Source organism: Cherax quadricarinatus, chromosome 5 (genome assembly GCF_038502225.1).
Source record: "Cherax quadricarinatus isolate ZL_2023a chromosome 5, ASM3850222v1, whole genome shotgun sequence".
NCBI classification, from domain to species: domain Eukaryota; kingdom Metazoa; phylum Arthropoda; class Malacostraca; order Decapoda; family Parastacidae; genus Cherax; species Cherax quadricarinatus.
Window position 1 is genome coordinate 1,613,797 of NC_091296.1, and position 17,948 is coordinate 1,631,744.

Consider the following 17,948-nt stretch of genomic DNA (forward strand, 5'->3'; position numbering starts at 1 on the left):
AGATTAATTGGATTTATTTCTTATGGGAAATATTGCTTCAGTTTTCGTACAATTTGGTTTTCATCAGACTTTCTGGAACAAATTAATTAACAGTCACAGTACAATATTCTGTGTATATCAAAATATTACAAACCAGAAGTAGATGGGACACTTAAGAATTTCCTCACTTTTCAGTCTATCTATATTCCCACTTTCACTCTAGATACAGTGATTAAGAACACTTCACCATTCTTTCTCCTCCTCCTAGAGATAAATACGATAGCTCCTTTAACTCTTTGACTGTTTTGGTCGTATATATACGATTACGAGCCACAGTGTTTGACGTATATATACTCATAAATTTTAGCGGCTTCAAATCAAGCAGGAGAAAGCTGGTAGGCCGACATGTGAGAGAATGGGTCTGTGTGGTCAATGTGCACCACATAAAAAAAAATCCTGCAGCACATAGTGCATAATGAGAAAAAACTCTGACCGTTTTTTTTTTTAATTAAAATGCCGACTTTGTGGGCTATTTTCGTATAGTATTTATGGTTGTATTCTCGTTTTCTTGGTCTCATTTGATAGAATGGAAAGCACATTATAGAAGTAGAGGTGATTTTGATTGGTTTTACTATGAAAAGAACCTTGAAATGGAGCTCAAAGTAGGGAAAATGTTTGATTTTTGCCGATGTTGGAAAGTAAACAAGTGATGTCATTTTCCAATAAATGTCCAAGTAGCCATTCTAATATGCAGTCATGAATGGGTTGACATTATTTATACAATTATTACAATATTGCAATAGTCTGCATAACAGTAAATCTTCTATTTTTTGTTTTGAATAAAAATTCAAAATAGAAAGCAAGAGTAATATCAGAGGGGCCTGGACACATGACTGATGAACAAAGAAAATGTTATTTTAGAGCCAGGAATGTCTGCATTGTTCATTCTGGACTCTATTTTGAAACTGTCATATATTTTAAATTTTCGTGAAATTGGCCAAATTTCAAATTTGTGACCACGTTATTGGGTTGTTGAAATCGGTAAATGGGCAGTTTCTTGTACTCAATCGATAGAAAAAATGGAGTTCTAAAGAAATAGCTATGAGTTTGGTCGACTGGAACAATGGAATTAGCCAAAAACAGGGCTCAAAGTGGGTGAAATCGCCGATTCGTAAATATCACCGAGGTGGCTAACTTTGCAAGAGCGTAATTCTGTCAGTTTTCCATCAAATTTAATTCTTTTGGTGTCATTACAATCAGGAAAAGATTCTCTATCATTTCATAAGAATTTTTTTTTTTTTTTTTTGGGGGGGGGGGGGGGAATTTTTAAACACCAGGAGACACCTCAGGATTTGGGATTGTGGCAGTCAAGTGGTTAAGGGGCATACCTTGATACTAGTGAAGGGCTCTTAATAAAAAATAATTGTGGCTATCATCCTTCATCAGCTCAAATTTAATAACCTCCCATTACCTAAGTACTGTATGAATCCCTATGGGTTTAGCATTTTTAAAGGTCATATATAATAATTATAATCCTTGGTGGGATATGGCCAGTTTGTTGAAAGAATAATAATAATAATAATTCTGAGTTTTTAGCAACTGAATACAGAAGAAGGGATTGCTAGCTTCCTTGCTTCAGCATTTTGGCTGCCATTTACAACACATGACTTAAGGGAAAAGAATTCTATAGTACACTAGCCCCATAGGTTTTGAGTTTTAAAGGCTTGAGCATTCATCAGGCTTGTGTATGTTAGACAGGACTGCATGGAGACAAGTGATTTTTAATGGAGGTGCTGCTGGAGTGTGACTAGGGTAATTTTTATGAAGGGATTCAGGGAACCAATTATGTGGACTTGAGTCCTGGAGGGAAGAAAGTGCAGTGCCTGTACTCTGAAGGAGGGCTGGGGATGGTGAAGCTAGAGGGCATGGTTAATTGACTATGATGTCAGCACACGTCTGGAAAGACGGCCATTGAGTATTAGTGAATGGGTTTCCTTCTTTGGGTCACCCTTGCCTTGGTGAGAGACAGCCGCCGAGTTAATTAAATGTAATAATTCAGATAAACAGTAAGTACCATCTTACTCACTGTATTTTTCATATATTCTAATAATCTTGTCTCGTGTGCCACTTTTCTTAAAGGTGTCAAGGGCATCCTTCATGGCCTCTGGCAGGTGCTGCAGGCTGTAAGGAATGATGAGAGAGTCTGCAAAGTACTTGAGCAGGAGGGATGCTATCCTACCACATCCTTGGTGGATCCTGAATCCTGGGTCAACATTCTTATCCACCATGTAAAAGGTCTCGTAGCCCGTGTGGTAGGAAGGGTATATGGAGATATCATTCTTATTCTGTTACAGAGAGAGAGGAGGGGGAGTACTTCATATAACTGTATGTTTGGCGCTATGATCCATTCAGGTTAGCGATATCATGTGTATAAAATAATAAAAATAACTAGGCCAAGGTATATATGGAAATAGCACATACAGTAAATACAATCACATCACAAAGTAGGAAATGGGGTTACCTTATCTCTCCTAAACCACATGTCCACACACGGGATGCCACAGTAGAAAGAAAATGGGGCATAGTCGCTTCCTGAACCCAATGTCTTCATCCTTAGAGGAAAAAAAAATTAGTCAGCAGCTTCCCTAATGAATCACATTTATTTTATCACAATGCCTTGCTACCATCCACTAACCAGGCATATTTTATCCAAATAATAATAATACTTATAATAATAGCATACTAACATATAGCAATTAACATTTACTGTATCTCAATGCAATACTATCATCTACCAATCAAGTTCTTGTACATTAATGGTAAACTTTTTTATGTTTACTGCTAACACTGTGTTTACACGTCTTCCTCTTCCTCTATTCTATCCTGTCTCCTGATTTCGGTGCAGCATTCCCCCAGTGAAAAGCAGGGGTGCCATGAGTACACTAACAGACAAGTGTCAAGGGCCCAAGACTATTCAACTGCCTCCCAGCATACACAAGAGGAATCACCAACAGACCCCTGGCTGTCTTCAGAAGGGAGCTGAACAGGCACCTAAAATTAGTACTTGACCAGCCCAGCTGTGGTTCGCATGTCAGTTTGTGTGCGTCCAGCAGTAACAGCCTGGTTGATCAGACCCTGATCCACCGTGAGGCCTGATCAAGGACAGGGCCACAGGGGCAATGAGTCCCCAGAACACCCTCCAGGTAAACCTTAATTTCACATTTCTCTCGCTTCTCCCTCTATCCCATTCTTTTTACTTCTTTTTTTCTCCCCTCTTTTTCTCTTTCTCTATTTCTCTCTCTGCCTCTCTTGATTGCAAATTTTTCTCCCTATAAATTTCACTGTTTTCCCTCTTTTTTTTCCCCTTTCTCACTATCTTAGTATTTTCCTCATTTATGTTCTTAATCTTTTTTTTTCACGCTTCCCCCTCATTCACTTTCACCTTTTCCTACATCTTAACTTACTTAAGTGTAGTCACATTCTGGGAAATTTGATAGGCTTTCCACTCATCATATACCGTGGCACCATCTCGAACACCAGGCACCTGCAAGAATGCCACCATGAAATTAGAATCATTATGGCACTGAAACATAGAAGAAGGCCAGACTTAAACCACAGGTGCATTGTTACAGTGTCACAGAAAAGCCAAGGGTGAACCAGAGCTGTGGAATTATGTCTAGCCAGAGGAGCCAAATTGGGTTAAAAAAAATTGCCATAATGATAACAACAGGCCAAGGCTAGAAAAACGGTAGTAGTATCATACTGTCAGCATACATGAGGGCCCCACTTATACAGCAGGTTAGGTTCAGGCAGGGCCTCCAAGAGAAATTTTGCAAGGCAGAACAAGACTATTTTGGGTCCCCTGGGGGCAGGCTGAGGCCCCCAGTCTAAGTGAATTTTCCATAATTATTTTTCTGAAGCTAAAAATAATTGAAATTACCAAAAAATATCAAATGGAAAAACTCAAAATAAAACGTCTATGGCTATGGAGCCCCTTCAGAGATTCACAGCCAGGCCCCAGATCAATGTACCAGTTGAACCCCCTCTCACAGGCCCTGGGTTCCAGCAGTGGCGTAGCTAGAGGGAAAGCAAGGGAAGCGACTGGTCCCCTTTGAGCACATTTTTCAAAAGATGCGCCTTTTCAACAATTTTTTTTTCTCTTTAGTTCACATGTGTGATAAAAGTTAAATCTCATTTTTTAGCATACACGTACTCAGACATCATCGACAGTTAAACTGAAATCATATAAGAGTTTCTTTCATTCAACGACTTATACGTACAAAGAGATAATGAGCACTAGGAGTGTGGCAAATTCAGATGTAGAGAAAATGACCATCAACAACATACTTAAACTCACGATCACCAATGATGTGTGTTCCACTTATCCTAACTTGTCCATATTGCACCACATTTTTATGACCTTACGAACAACTAGTGCTGTTGTGGAACAATCCTTTAATTGGCTCAAACACAAAGTTCTACCTTTGTTCTACAATGGACAAGGATAGATTGTCTGGGTTAGCTTTGCTCTCCACTGAGAGTTGGCTACTGAGGTGTATTATAAGTGTAATAGATAACTTTGCTAGAATGAAACCTAGATGAAAGAGACAGCTGTAGGTGCTTCATACATTTCTCACATTGCTTTGTTTTGTGTTCATTTTGCATTTAAAATTAAAATAATTAAAAAACACAAGTTTTTGTTATATTTTGTGATTTACGAGCTTACTGTAAAACTTTTTTATTGTGTTTTGATTTTAAATACAAAAGAACAATTATGTACTACATTTAAAACTGCATCTTCCCTGTGTTTTGATTTTAAAAATAAAATAAAAATGCATAATGAATTTAAAATTATTTGGTACATGTCATGCCAACTTTTTTGTATGTGCTCACTCCCTCTAACTTTAGTACCTGTTATGCCCCTGGGTTCAGCTACTGCTTTAAAGTGAAACGTATCCTTTTTTTTACTTTCAAATGCATATAAAAGCCTGATAACATGTTTACACTATCATATATTAAGTAAGCAATATAGCTAGTCTTAAAAAATGCATATACAGTACACACATTAATTTCTTTAAAATATTTTCATCCTTAGCTTATAGTGAGTGGTAAATATATTCATTGTAGGAAGTCTGAATAAATGAAGAATGGGTGTAATTGAAAATCAATGTATTAGTGAAACGTTGTAAAGCGAAGTGCTGTAAAGTGGGGTCTTGTATATCAACCCTGTCATGAGCTGGAGTTAACCTCCTCTTCCTTGGATCACAGCTGATTAGCTCCCATTGCCTAGGAGTTCTACGTACCTGTGTGTTTTGTACTTCCTCACAAACACATTAATAATTTATGTACAAACTGTCACTCAAACATGAATATAAAAATATATAGTATGAGAAAATACAAGGACCTTGACCTGTAAATCGTACAAGTTTGGGATTCCAAGTGTGAGAGAGATATCCATAGACAGACCTATATGGTTATAATTATTTTAAATTCACAGCAACATTCTGGCTTTGAGTTAACAGGGTCAACAGTCCTGTTCAATCTTTTCCTCCTCACTTTACATTAGATTCTGTGACACATTTATTTTATTCTATTTATTTTATTTTATTTAGAAATTTAGCATACAAACAGAGGTACAAAAAATACAGGTAAGAGCAGCATGCCAAAGCCACTTATATGCATAGCATTACGGGCTGGCTTAAAATTAACTTAAGATTAACTAAGCAATGATGAAATCAGTGATAAGACATTATTGTAAACAGATAACTATAAAATACAAATGAGTATTACAAAGACAGGTCCTATGGTTGCATGCATTGCATGCATAGAATGGAGTATTCTGTTAGGTAGTGTATTTAAAAAAATAACAAAGTTAGGTTTAACATTTGTGTGATATAATGTGAGTAACATTTAGGATATACTATTTATATGGTTCAGTTATTCAGTATTTATTTGGTTTTGAGTGAGTAAGTGAGCTTTGAGAAGAGACTTGAATTTATAAACAGGTAGTGTTTCTTTTATATTTAAAGGTAATGAATTCCAGATTTTAGGGCCTTTTATGTGCATTGAGTTTTTGCATAGCATGAGATGGACACGAGGAACATCAAAGAGTGATCTGTGCCTTGTATTATGGTCATGTGTTCTGTTGAGGTTGGCAAGGAGATGTTTGAGGGGAGGGTTAATATCAGAGTTAAGTGTTCTATGTATGTAATAAGTGCAATAATAAGTATGGATGTTTTGTATGGTGAGTAGGTTGAGTGTTTTGAATATTGGTGGAGTGTGCTGCCTGTAGTGAGAATTTGTTATCATTCTAACTGCAGCCTTTTGTTGGGTAATTAGTGGTCTGAGATGGTTAGTTGTTGTTGAGCCCCATGCACAAATTCCATAGGTGAGATAGGGGTAAATAAGAGAGTGATAAAGGGCCAGGAGGGCTGACTGTGGAACACAGTACCGTATCTTCGATAGTATGCCTACAGTCTTGGAAATTTTCTTAGAAATTTGTTGTATATGTGTATGAAATTTGAGTCTATTATCGAGGTGGATTCCTAAGAATTTTCCCTCTGTTAGCTTTGTGATAGGTGATCCGTTTATCGTTATGTTAAGAGGTACATCTGTAGCTCTGCTACCAAACTGAATGAAGTAGGTTTTGTCAATGTTTAGAGTAAGTTTGTTAGTCCTCATCCAGGTATCATAAAGCCTCCTTTCGTATACACTATGTTCATTCTTGTAAAATGCTAGCATGCAAAATTAATAAATTATAAGACCTTCAAAGATTTCTAAAACAAACAAAAGACAAGCACACTACACAAACACATACTCTACCTATAAACTAAGGAAAAATAGCTACTATAAGAATAATAAGAATACAGTGGACCCCCGGTTAACGAACTTTTTTCATTCCAGTAGTATGTTCAGGTGCCAGTACTGACCGAATTTTTTCCCATAAGGAATATTGTGAAGTAGATTAGTCCATTTCAGACCCCCAAACATACACGTACAAACGCACTTACATAAATACACTTACATAATTGGTCGCATTTGGAGGTGATCGTTAAGCGGGGGTCCACTGTATTCTTTGAAAAGTGGTAGAATAATGGAATAATTTAAGAGGAATAAGTAAGTTCTACAACAACTGGAAACTTTAAAAAACAACATATACAGTGGAACACCAGTTTTCATCCTTAATCCGTTACAGAAGGTCAGTCGAAATCCGAAATGGATGAAAATCGAAGTAATATTTCCATAAGAAATAATGTAAATCCAATTAATCCATTCGAGTGTGAAGCTTGGGTTGCAAATGCTGCAACGAGGAAGTGGCTGGAGGCAGTGGAGATGTCCTGTCTAAGGGCAATGTGCAGTGTAAATATTATGCAGAGAATTCGGAGTGTGGAAATTAAGAGGAGGTGTGGAGTTCCTAAAAGTATTAGTCACAGGGCTGAAGAGGGGTTGTTGAGGTGGTTTGGTCATTTAGAGAGAATGGATCAATAGGGGAAGGAAGGCAGGGTAGAGGTTGTCCTCGAAAAGATGGCAGGGAGGGGGTAAAGGAGGTTTTGTGGGCGAGGGGCATGGACTTCCAGCAAGCATGTGTGAGCATGTTAGATAGGAGTGAATTGAGACGAATGGTTTTTGGGACCTGACGAGCTGTTGGAGTATGAGTAAGGTAATGTTTAGTGAAGGGATTCAGGGAAACTGGTTATTTTTATATAACCGGACTTGAGTACTGGAAATGGGAAATACAATGCCTGCACTTATAAGGAGGGGGTTTGGGATATTGGCAGTCTGGAGGGGTATGTTATATATCTTTATATATATGCTTCTAAACTGTTGTATCTGGGTGTCTCTGCAAAGACAGTGATTATGTGTGAATGAGGCAGGGTGACCTAAAGAGCAAAAAACTAAAGTTTCTTTTTAAATTTAGTAATTTACACAGGAGAAGGGGATACTAGCCCCTTGCTTTTGGCATTTTATGGAGGAAGAATTCTGTTCCACTTTCCCATGGAGAGAGAGTCCTTGTCAGACATAAATATACGCCAATAAGACATAGATATGATAAAGTTATAACACGCACACACAGGCTGGCAGGAACACAAACAGGTAGGTTGGCAAAATGATGGATGAAGAACAGAGAGGAGAGTAATAGGCAGGCAGACAGAGACCTACCATCTTCATGACTGCAGTGACAGGGTCCCAAAGTAGAGGGCTGCCAGGTACATGAATGATTGGTCCTGAGGCACAGGTGTCAGTGTTCAGGTACATCACTGCCCGCTCCTTTAGCTTGTCCACATGTTCCTGTAAACCATACAGGGATGTGTTAAAACATATACAACAATATTAGGACAAAAATACCATACACTTTTGAGACGAAACGTATGTACATGTGTGTTGGTATTAGTTTTTATTATTATATTATTAACATATCGGCTGTTTCTCGCCAAGGCAGGGTGGCCCAAAAAAGAAAAACTTAAATCATCATTCACTCCATCACTGTCTTGCCAGAGGCATGCTTACACTACAGTTATAAAACTGCAACATTAACACCCCTCCTTCAGAGTGTAGGCACTGTACTTCCCATCTCCAGGGCTCAAGTCCAGCCTGCCAGTTTCCCTGAATCCCTTCATAAATGTTACCGTGCTCTCACTCCAACAGCACGTCAAGTATTAAAGACCATTTGTCTCCATTCGCTCCTATCTAACATGCTTATGCATGCTTGCTGGAAGTTCAAGCCCCTCGCACACAAAACCTCTTTTATCTCCTTCCAACCTTTCTAGGCTGACCCCTACCCTGCCTTCCCTCCACTACAGATTTATGCACTCTCAATGTCATTCTATTTTGTTCCACCCTGTCTACATGTCCGAACCATATCAGTAACCCCTCCTTAACCCTCTGGATAATAGCTTTGATTAATCCCACACTTCCTCCTGATCTCCAAACTACAGATTCTCTGCATTACATTCACACCATACACTGCCCTCAGACATGACATCTCCACTGCCTCCAGCCTTCTTCTTGTTGCAACATTCACCACCCATGCTTCACACCTATATAAGAGTGTTAGTATAACTATACTCTCATACATTCCCCTCATTGCTTTCATGGATAAAGTTCTTTGTCTACACAGACTCCTCAGTGCACTACTCATCTTTTTCCCCTCGCCAATTCTATGATTCACCTCATCTTTCATAGACCCATCTGCTAACACATCCACTCCCAGATATCTGTATACATTCACCTCCTCCATACTCTCTCCCTCCAATCTGATATTCAATCTTCTGTTACCTAATTTTTTTGTTATCCTCATCACCTTACCCTTTCCTATATTCACCTTTAATTTCCTTGTTTTACATACCCTACCAAACTCATCAACCAACCTCTGCAACTTCTCCTCAGAATCTCCCAAAAGCAGTGTCATCAGCAAAGAGCAACTGTGACAACTTCCACTTTGTGTTAAGTTCTTTATTTTTTAACCCTACACCTCTTGCCGACACCTGAGTATTCACTTCTCTTACAACTCCATCTATAAATACATTGAACTGGTGTGGGTCACATCCTGGGAGACAAGATTGAGGACCCCAATAGAAATAAGTTAGACAGTCCTCGATGACGTACTGACTTTCTTGGGTTATCCTGGGTGGCTAACCCTCCGGGGTTAAAAATCCGAGCAAAACCTTATCTTATCTTAACAATCATGGTGACATCACACATCCCTGTCTAAGGCCTACTTGGTGCTGGTGTTGTATAGTGTTTTCTTAGTGCCAGGAGTACTGACTGACCTACACAGCCAAAGCACTCTTTCAAATTTCAAACAACCTACCTTTTATATCATCAAGCTTACAAAAATAAGCCAGTAAAGCTTATAATAACAGCAACACAATTAATGCAGTGTATAGGTAAACCTACTTTAAAGGTGCAGGGAAATATCAAAACTATATAAATGTATTTAGTAGTTATGAGACTAAATTACTGTATTCCTATATATATCCCTAAAATATTCCTGTTGAGAGGATAAATTATCCTCAGCTTGTCCTTAAAAACTATTCTTTCACTGAGAAGGCAAGTTGGTCCCCTGCTCTTCCTCATATACATCAATGATCTTCCAAATGTATCCCAACACCTGAAACCCATTCTCTTTGCTGATGACATGACTTATGTCATCTCTCACCCTAATCTTGCCACCCTCAACACCATTGTTAACGAGGAGCTGATCAAAATATCGACTTGGATGACAGCCAATAAACTTACGCTTAACACTGACAAAACCTACTATATTATGTTTGGTAGCAGAGCAGGAGATGCACAAATTAACATTAAGATCGACAACACTCTAATTACCAGACATAATGAGGGCAAATTCCTAGGCCTATACCTTGACAACAACCTGAATTTCAGCACCCATATCCAACACATAACCAAAAAAGTATCCAAAACGGTTGGGATCCTCTACAAGATACGATACTACGTGCCGCAAAATGCCCTTCTCACACTATACCACTCACTTATATATCCATACCTCACCTATGCTATTTGTGCTTGGGGATCAACTGCAGCAACACACCTAAAGCCAATAATAACCCAACAAAAAGCTGCAGTAAGAATAATCACTAAATCCCATCCCTGGCAACACACCCCCCCACTCTTCATAGATCTAAACTTACTCCCTGTTCAGTACATCCACACTTACTACTGTGCAATCTACATCTACAGGACCTTAAACTCCAATATCAACCTTGACCTAAAACGCTTTCTTGATAGTTGTGACAGAACCCGCAGGCATAACACCAGACACAAACATCTGTACGACATTCCCCATGTCCGACTAAACCTTTACAAAAATTCAATGTATGTCAAAGGCCCTAAAATCTGGAACACCCTACCTGAGAACTCTAGAACTGCAGACACATTCATCACCTTCAAAACTACCATTAGAAAACATCTTATCTCCCTGATACACCCCGTCAACTAACTACACGAATACCACCTGGTGGTTCACACTTACACTCACTCACCCATTTGACCATAAACAGAAATATTAATCTCAATCTTAAAATAATGAATCCTGTGATACTCCAATACTGAAGCTATGTACTGTGCCAAAACAAAAGCATTCACATTGCTAAACTCACAAACTAGTATTTAGTCACTTAGCCATAATACCAACTTACCTCATAATTTTGTAATATTTTAAACTTAAGATTTAATCTAAGTCTGCCCGAAATGCCTAGCCATGCTAGGTGTTCTAGTGGTACACTCTGTAATCATTATTTTGCTACATGTAAGCCACACAATAACCAAATTCTGTAAACTCAGCATTGTAATCCTTATAGAGAATAAACTTTGAATTGAATTGAATTTGAATTGAATTGAAGTTGTAATCTTATTGTTCTGCAAAATACCTGGAAGACATCTTACCTCCACCCACTCTGTGGAGCCAATAAGACCGTACTCCTCCGCTCCCCAACTACAAAAAACAAGAGTCCGGCGTGGTCGCCAGCCTAAGAGAAACAGGAGAAATTCTTAGATTAGTTTACATTAATTTTGTTTTCATATTTAAGTGTAACTATTTTTAATTACATGCACAGTCAAATCAAAATCTCTATTTCTAAGACACATGCAGAAGTTACAATGGCTGGATCTAAAGTTCAGTTAATAGTTTTGATACATAATACAAATACAATTTGATACTAATACATGCTCAGTATAGACACTATGCAAAGATTTCAGGCAAACACAAGCCATAATATACAGTTTATAGGAAAAATTTTCCTTTTAGTACTTAAAAAATTTGCAAAAATTAAACAAATCTATCAGCAAGCAATATATTTTTTTTTTATATAAAAGTAATGCTGGAATATCCTTAAACAAAAATATTTTAATTTCCATGAATACTATAACTACATAATTGGTGTATATTTAGCTAAAAAACTCATAATTCTTAATTACTGGAATTTTGGGAAGATAATGGTATACAAATTATAAAATTAAATTGTAACACCCTTTACCAAAACAACATATGTAAAACTAATAATGACATGGACAAAATTACATAAAATATGCAACAACTTTGAAAGGTGGTAGTGAATATATAAGCTAAGGCTGTCAAAACCTGATGGGCACTCACCTGTGCTACTGATGAGTTGGCCCAAGACACGGGCAGTCTCCAGCATCTGGGCAGTGCCACTAGAGGGGTCAGAGGCACCATAACCCCAGGCATCACGGTGGTTACCAACGATTACATAGCGGTCTGTGAATGGCCATGCCAATGCTTAATATAACTCGAAGCTAGTCGGTAATACTAAAAATGGCAAAATAAATAAGATGGCGCAAATAAAAATTAAGTAAACATTATTACTAGTACAGTAGAACCAACATAATGCTTAGCATGGATAAAATGGAGGATAGGAGTAGGGTATTAACATACAGTAGTCCCCCTGTATCTGCAGAAGATAGGTTCCAAGACCTACCGTGGACAGTAGCAAACCCTATATATGTCGTTTACATGCATACCTATGATAAAGTTTAATTGATAATTTATTCACAATAAGTGGAAATTATCACTTTTTCAATGATGGGAAGCACTTCACAGCTTCTCTTAGCCTTTGAAGAACTGCCACTGCAACTACATGTACTGTTGTGCTTTGGTGTTATTATGAAGCAAAATTAAGGATTATTTTCGGGCCACAGTAAACCAAGGATTCGAGGGTTCCCTTCAAGGGGAGGTAATCAGGTTTGATGCAACAAAAGGGAGGGAGAGCAGGAAAACTTTATTCCTCAAAGGGCTGGACACCATGAGCATAGGCTCTATGTCTGTAGTTACGAATATTGAAATCCAAATAGGTTCAGTACTGAAAAAAACAGTGTATGTGTGTGTTCCAGCCATTCAACTCTACACCACTATTTGCAAATCTGTAGTATACTTTTCTTCCTCTGTAAGCTGTGTTTGCCTACACTACAGTTAAAAAACTGCAATATCAACACCCCTCCTTCAGAGTGTGGGCACTGTACTTCCCACCTCTAGGGCTCAAGTCTGGCCTGCCAGTTTCCCTGAATCCCTTCATAAATGTTACTTTGCTCATACTCAAACAGCATGTCATCACAAAAACCATTTCTCTCCACTCGCTCCTATCTAACACGTTCACACATTGCTTGCCAGAAGTCCAAGCCCCTTGCACACAAAACCTCCTTACCCCCTCCCTCCAAGTTTTTCTAAGCTGAACCCCACCCTACCTTCCTTCCACAACAGATTTATACACTTTCCAAGTCATTCTAATTTGTTCCACCCTCTCTAAATATCCGAACCACCTCAACAACTCCCTCCTCAGCCCTCCATGTAATACACTGCACATTACCTTCAGATGCAACATCACTGCCTCCAGCCTTCTCCTTATTGCAACATTCACCACCCATGCTTCACACCCATATAAGAGCACTGGTACCACTATACTCTCATACATTTCATCTCTTTCCTTCCATGGATAATGTTCTTTGTCTCCTCAGATTTCTCATTGCACCACTCACCTTTTTCCCCTCATCAATTCTATGATTCACCTCATCTTTTGTAGACCCATCTGCAGACAAGTCCACTCCCATATATCTGAATACATTCACTTCCTCCACACTCACTCCCTCTAATCTGATATCCAATCTTTCATTACCCAAATTTGGAACTTACTGTACTCCTCTGTTTCTCTCTTGTTTCTCATTCTCTCTCTCCACTTTAACTTACCTGGTTCAACTTCCCCTTTGATGATGCCAATAACGTTGTAGGAACGGTGGACCTGGAGCACATTGTGTGTGTTGAGTCTCAGTGTGTAGTTGGAGTAGCGATCTTGCAGCTCAGGTCCTAGGTTGTAGGCCACACCTGTCAGGCCGCCCTTCCAGTCATCACCGGGGGCTGGAGTGCCACCAATCTTCCTGCAGGTCACAAACAACAGGTTAAAAATTGCTTTTTATTGTTTTTATGAGTGTGTGTGGGGGTGTAAGAGGTAACTGAATATATTGGTCTGTGTGATGTGACTTGATATGAGCCCATAACCTCCTGTGACCTGATGAAACTTAATAAAACTTATGTGGTTTCTCTCAACATATGTCCATGACCCAAATGACATCACTTGTATAGGATTATCACAATGCATTAAACCAGTTATGTAATATCTGAAATATTTTCATGTTTTGAAAAGTAAATGTAATCTTCATTGTACTTTTTTACTACTGTCCAGATTATATGTATCAATGATTTTGAAATGGTGATTATTTTAGCATTGTTTATTGTCCAGCTTATTCCATTTCTTAATTACCTCCATCTTCCCATCCATTCAATAAACCATGCCCCACAAAGCACCACCTATCCTTTCTCATTATCCACAACCCCCATCAACTCACGAGTACCCATTTTAAAATAGTATATTAACAATGCTCACTCTAGTATGACACGGGCATCGTCGTAACCAATAGGTTGGCAGGGAATCTTGGGCAGGTCAGCATCTTCAATCTTGAGTCTGTAGGCCTGAGCTGTGGGGTACACACAGGTGTAAAGAATGTTAAGCAGGACTAGCCATTTTAATGATGTCTAGTTATGATTTCACGATGTTAAATTTTGTGAAGGGATTCAGGGAAACTGGCTAGCCAGACTTAAGAGTCCTTGAGGTGGAAAGTACAGTGCCTGCACTCTCAAGGAGGGGTGGGGATATTTGCAGTTTGGAGGGGCATCTGAACTTTAGTATTGGCACGCCTCTGGCAAGACAGTGATAAGAGTGAATGATGATGAAAGCGTTTCCTTTTTAGGTCACCCTACCTCGGTGGGAGATGGCCAGCGAGTTAAAAAATTAGGTAATGTTTAATGCTAATGATTGCTAAAATTAGCTAATCATTTATAGCAATGATTACTGATAATACCCATTAATGAACAATAAACATTACTGATAATAAACAACAGTTACCCCTGAAGAATGGCACACAAAAATCAGTTAAAAGTAACTCGTGGAAGGTTGTCAACATAAACAAAGGTTACTTTTTTGCAATATATTAGTGGGTAAATAGGTAAATAATCAGATGGATAAGTAGGTGGGTGATCAGGTAGGTGAATCATTGAGTAGGTGGATGATCAGTTGTATGAGTTGGGCGATGATTAGTTAGCCACTTAGATGGGTTAGGGAATGAGAGTAAGAAGCATGCGAGTGGAATAATAATAATAATAATAAAAATAATAATCTTTATTTGTATAAAGTACATGATGCAACTTATACAGATCTCTATACTGTACAGTATATACTGTACAGTATATACAAAGCCCCTGGTTATGCAGAGCATTTTGGGCAACTTAGGTTAATCTTATCTCACAGGATATGGCCCACAACAGCCAGCTAACACCCTAGTACCTACTTATTGCTATGTGAACAGGGCCAGCAGGTGTAAGGAAACATGCCCAGGTGTAAGGAAACATGTTTCAGCCATTTAGGGGATGAGTGAATGCAGAAGTGAGTGAGATGATTGAGTGGGACGAGTGTACACCTGGAAAGGGTTTCGGGGGTCAACCCCCGCGGTCCAGTCTGTGACCACTGCCCCATGGTGGATCAGGGACTGATCAACCAGGCTGTTACTTCTGGCTGCATATAAACTGACATACGAACTACAGCCCAGTTGTTCAGGTACTCAGGTACTGACTTTAGGTGCTTGTCCAGCTCCCTTTTGAAGACAGCTCTTATGTATACTGGGAGGCAGTTGAACAATCTTGGGGCCCCTGAGGCTTACTGTGTTGTCTCTTAGTGTACTCGTGTGGTGTTTAGCGAGTGCTTATGAAATAAAGAACACCAGCCACCCACCTGTTGAGGGCCATCCAGGAGTGAGTGGGTCTCCATCACCCATGTAGGTGGTTCCTCTCTGCATGCCTGACCCCGGGAGCCACCAACTGTTGGGGTACACGTCCTGTGCCTCCACTCCCTCCAGGGCAACATCATTGGGATCAGAGAAGAGGATCATGCCCTTGGCACCTCGTTCCTGGGCATGGACCAGCTGTGGGAAGAGCATGGGTAGCTGAAGGTTAAGGCATAAGATAGAGTATCCTGATGTGGATTTTGTCTGTAAGCCAATAATGTTAAGTTGGTCCATAATGCCTAGGCATAATAGAGGCTCTCTTTGCATTGCAACCCACTAATGTAAATATAAAATCTCAATGTACTGTTTGCAAAGACATAAATAAATAAATACCTGTGACAATGTTTCCAACTGCTGCACCTCAGCACCTCTTCTGTAGAGTCTATTAAAAATTCTCCATCATTATTGCACTGTATTAAATTGAAAAAGCCTGCTGTGCAAGGAAAACATCTCTCTAATAAAGATACCCAGGTGTTACACATTTGTGCATGCCTCCAAAGAATGTGATGCATGCACATACAGTGAGAGAATGAGCATATACATGTGCACACTAGCTAGCCAGCTTTTAGAGGATGCACTTACCTTGTTCCCTCTGAAGATCTTGCCGTAGCGAGCAATGACAATGCAGCCAGAGACATTAACATTGAGCTCTTCCAGTTTGTCAAAGTCCTCGACCCTGGCATAGTTGACATACACCACCCCACGACCCGCCTCTGTACGCACATCACCTGGTGAAAACACGATAGGTTAGAACTGACTTGTTTATATTTCAGCACTTACCTCTGTGTTTGCCTATTGTATTCTACCATGTATTTACTTGTGAATCCATATATGATATCTAATTTGTTACCTCTATATTGACCCTTTTCTTCTATCTTGATACTGGTGAATGGGTCTTGATCCAAGGAATGTGAGCTACACAAGGGGTTGTTTAACAGTGGCTTTGAAGCAGTTGGCAGAAAGAGAGTAACTGGAGTTTTCAGAGAGAGAATTCCAGATTTTAGGTCTTTTGATGTAGTAGGTTTTTGCAAAGACTAACCTGGACGTGGGAATATCATAAGAGATTTTTGTGTCTAGTATTATGCTTGTGAGTTCTGTTGCAACTATCAAGAAAGAGTTTCAGGGCAGGATTGTAACTGGAATTTACTGTCCTGTATATGTAGTATGCACAGTAGTATGAGTGATTTTTTTTGTATATTAAGTAGGCTTAGGTCTTTGAAGAGGGGGGGGGGGGGGAAAGTGTTGTCTGGCAGTAAAGACAGTTTCTAAATAAATAATATTCAAATGAATTTATCATAGAGGAAAAATTAAATATTTTATTTTTTTGAAGGTGGCTAAAGGGCACAGTCGTACTTGTTTTTAAGTTTCCCTTACCTTACTACTTTACTTCAACCTACTAGTCTTTAGCCTTGACTCACTCCTTCAGTATCTATGTTTAGAATAATAACTGCATATGAATTAACTTGTGTAAATCCTGACTATCACTTTTGGCACAGTACGGCAGGCCTTGCTTTACAGCGCTTCGATTTACAGCATTTTGCTAACAACAGTTTTCAATTATACCCATTCTTCATATACATATTCAGACTTCCTACAATAAATATATTCACCACTCACTATAAGCTAAAGATGAAAATATTTTATGTAATGTGTGTACTGTATTTGCATTTTTTAGGCCTAGCTATATTGCTCACTAAATATATGATAGTGTAAATATGTTATCAGTTTGTATATGCATTTCAAAGTGAAAAAAGGCTATGATTCACTTTACAGCAATTTTTGCTTTACAACAGTGGCCTGGAACCTAATCTGCTGTATAGGAGGGGCCCTCCTGTATATCAATACAGGTTAATATGTAGTACCAAGATACTGGATTCTTAGCTTCATCTGTATCTGAACGTTTTTCATAAGTATTATAAAGTAACCCTGAAGACCCACATGACATCTAAGCTGTCAATACCTCTCCATATTAGTTGGCCATTTATACATGGGAAAATAATTAGATTTAAAAATGGGAAGATGTAAGGACACCATCCAGCAAGTGAAGGTATACTCCAGGTGATGGTAGATGCTTTTTAATTAAGCTAGCAGAAAGGCTTGGT

General features: G+C 38.9%; 1 protein-coding gene and 1 long non-coding RNA gene across 2 annotated transcripts in view; one reads left to right on the forward strand and one right to left on the reverse strand.

Annotated features, from left to right (window-relative positions):
• LOC128684967 (uncharacterized) overlaps nucleotides 1–2,253 on the forward strand; it is a 37,849-nt gene extending 35,596 nt beyond the window's left edge. Inside the window, exon 3 of the long non-coding RNA XR_008406453.2 lies at nucleotides 2,119–2,253. This is a non-coding gene — a long non-coding RNA (uncharacterized lncRNA). The remainder of the gene's footprint in view (nucleotides 1–2,118) is intronic.
• LOC128684966 (N-acetylated-alpha-linked acidic dipeptidase 2) overlaps nucleotides 1–17,948 on the reverse strand; it is an 84,228-nt gene that overhangs the window by 8,887 nt on the left and 57,393 nt on the right. The window contains exons 6-15 of the mRNA XM_053771375.2: nucleotides 16,429–16,574; nucleotides 15,795–15,984; nucleotides 14,394–14,484; nucleotides 13,700–13,887; nucleotides 12,095–12,217; nucleotides 11,386–11,468; nucleotides 8,140–8,268; nucleotides 3,444–3,523; nucleotides 2,501–2,591; nucleotides 2,066–2,324 (exon numbers count right to left, since the gene is read on the reverse strand). Of these exons, the coding sequence (XP_053627350.2) occupies nucleotides 2,066–2,324; nucleotides 2,501–2,591; nucleotides 3,444–3,523; nucleotides 8,140–8,268; nucleotides 11,386–11,468; nucleotides 12,095–12,217; nucleotides 13,700–13,887; nucleotides 14,394–14,484; nucleotides 15,795–15,984; nucleotides 16,429–16,574 (1,380 nt within the window). The remainder of the gene's footprint in view (nucleotides 1–2,065; nucleotides 2,325–2,500; nucleotides 2,592–3,443; nucleotides 3,524–8,139; nucleotides 8,269–11,385; nucleotides 11,469–12,094; nucleotides 12,218–13,699; nucleotides 13,888–14,393; nucleotides 14,485–15,794; nucleotides 15,985–16,428; nucleotides 16,575–17,948) is intronic.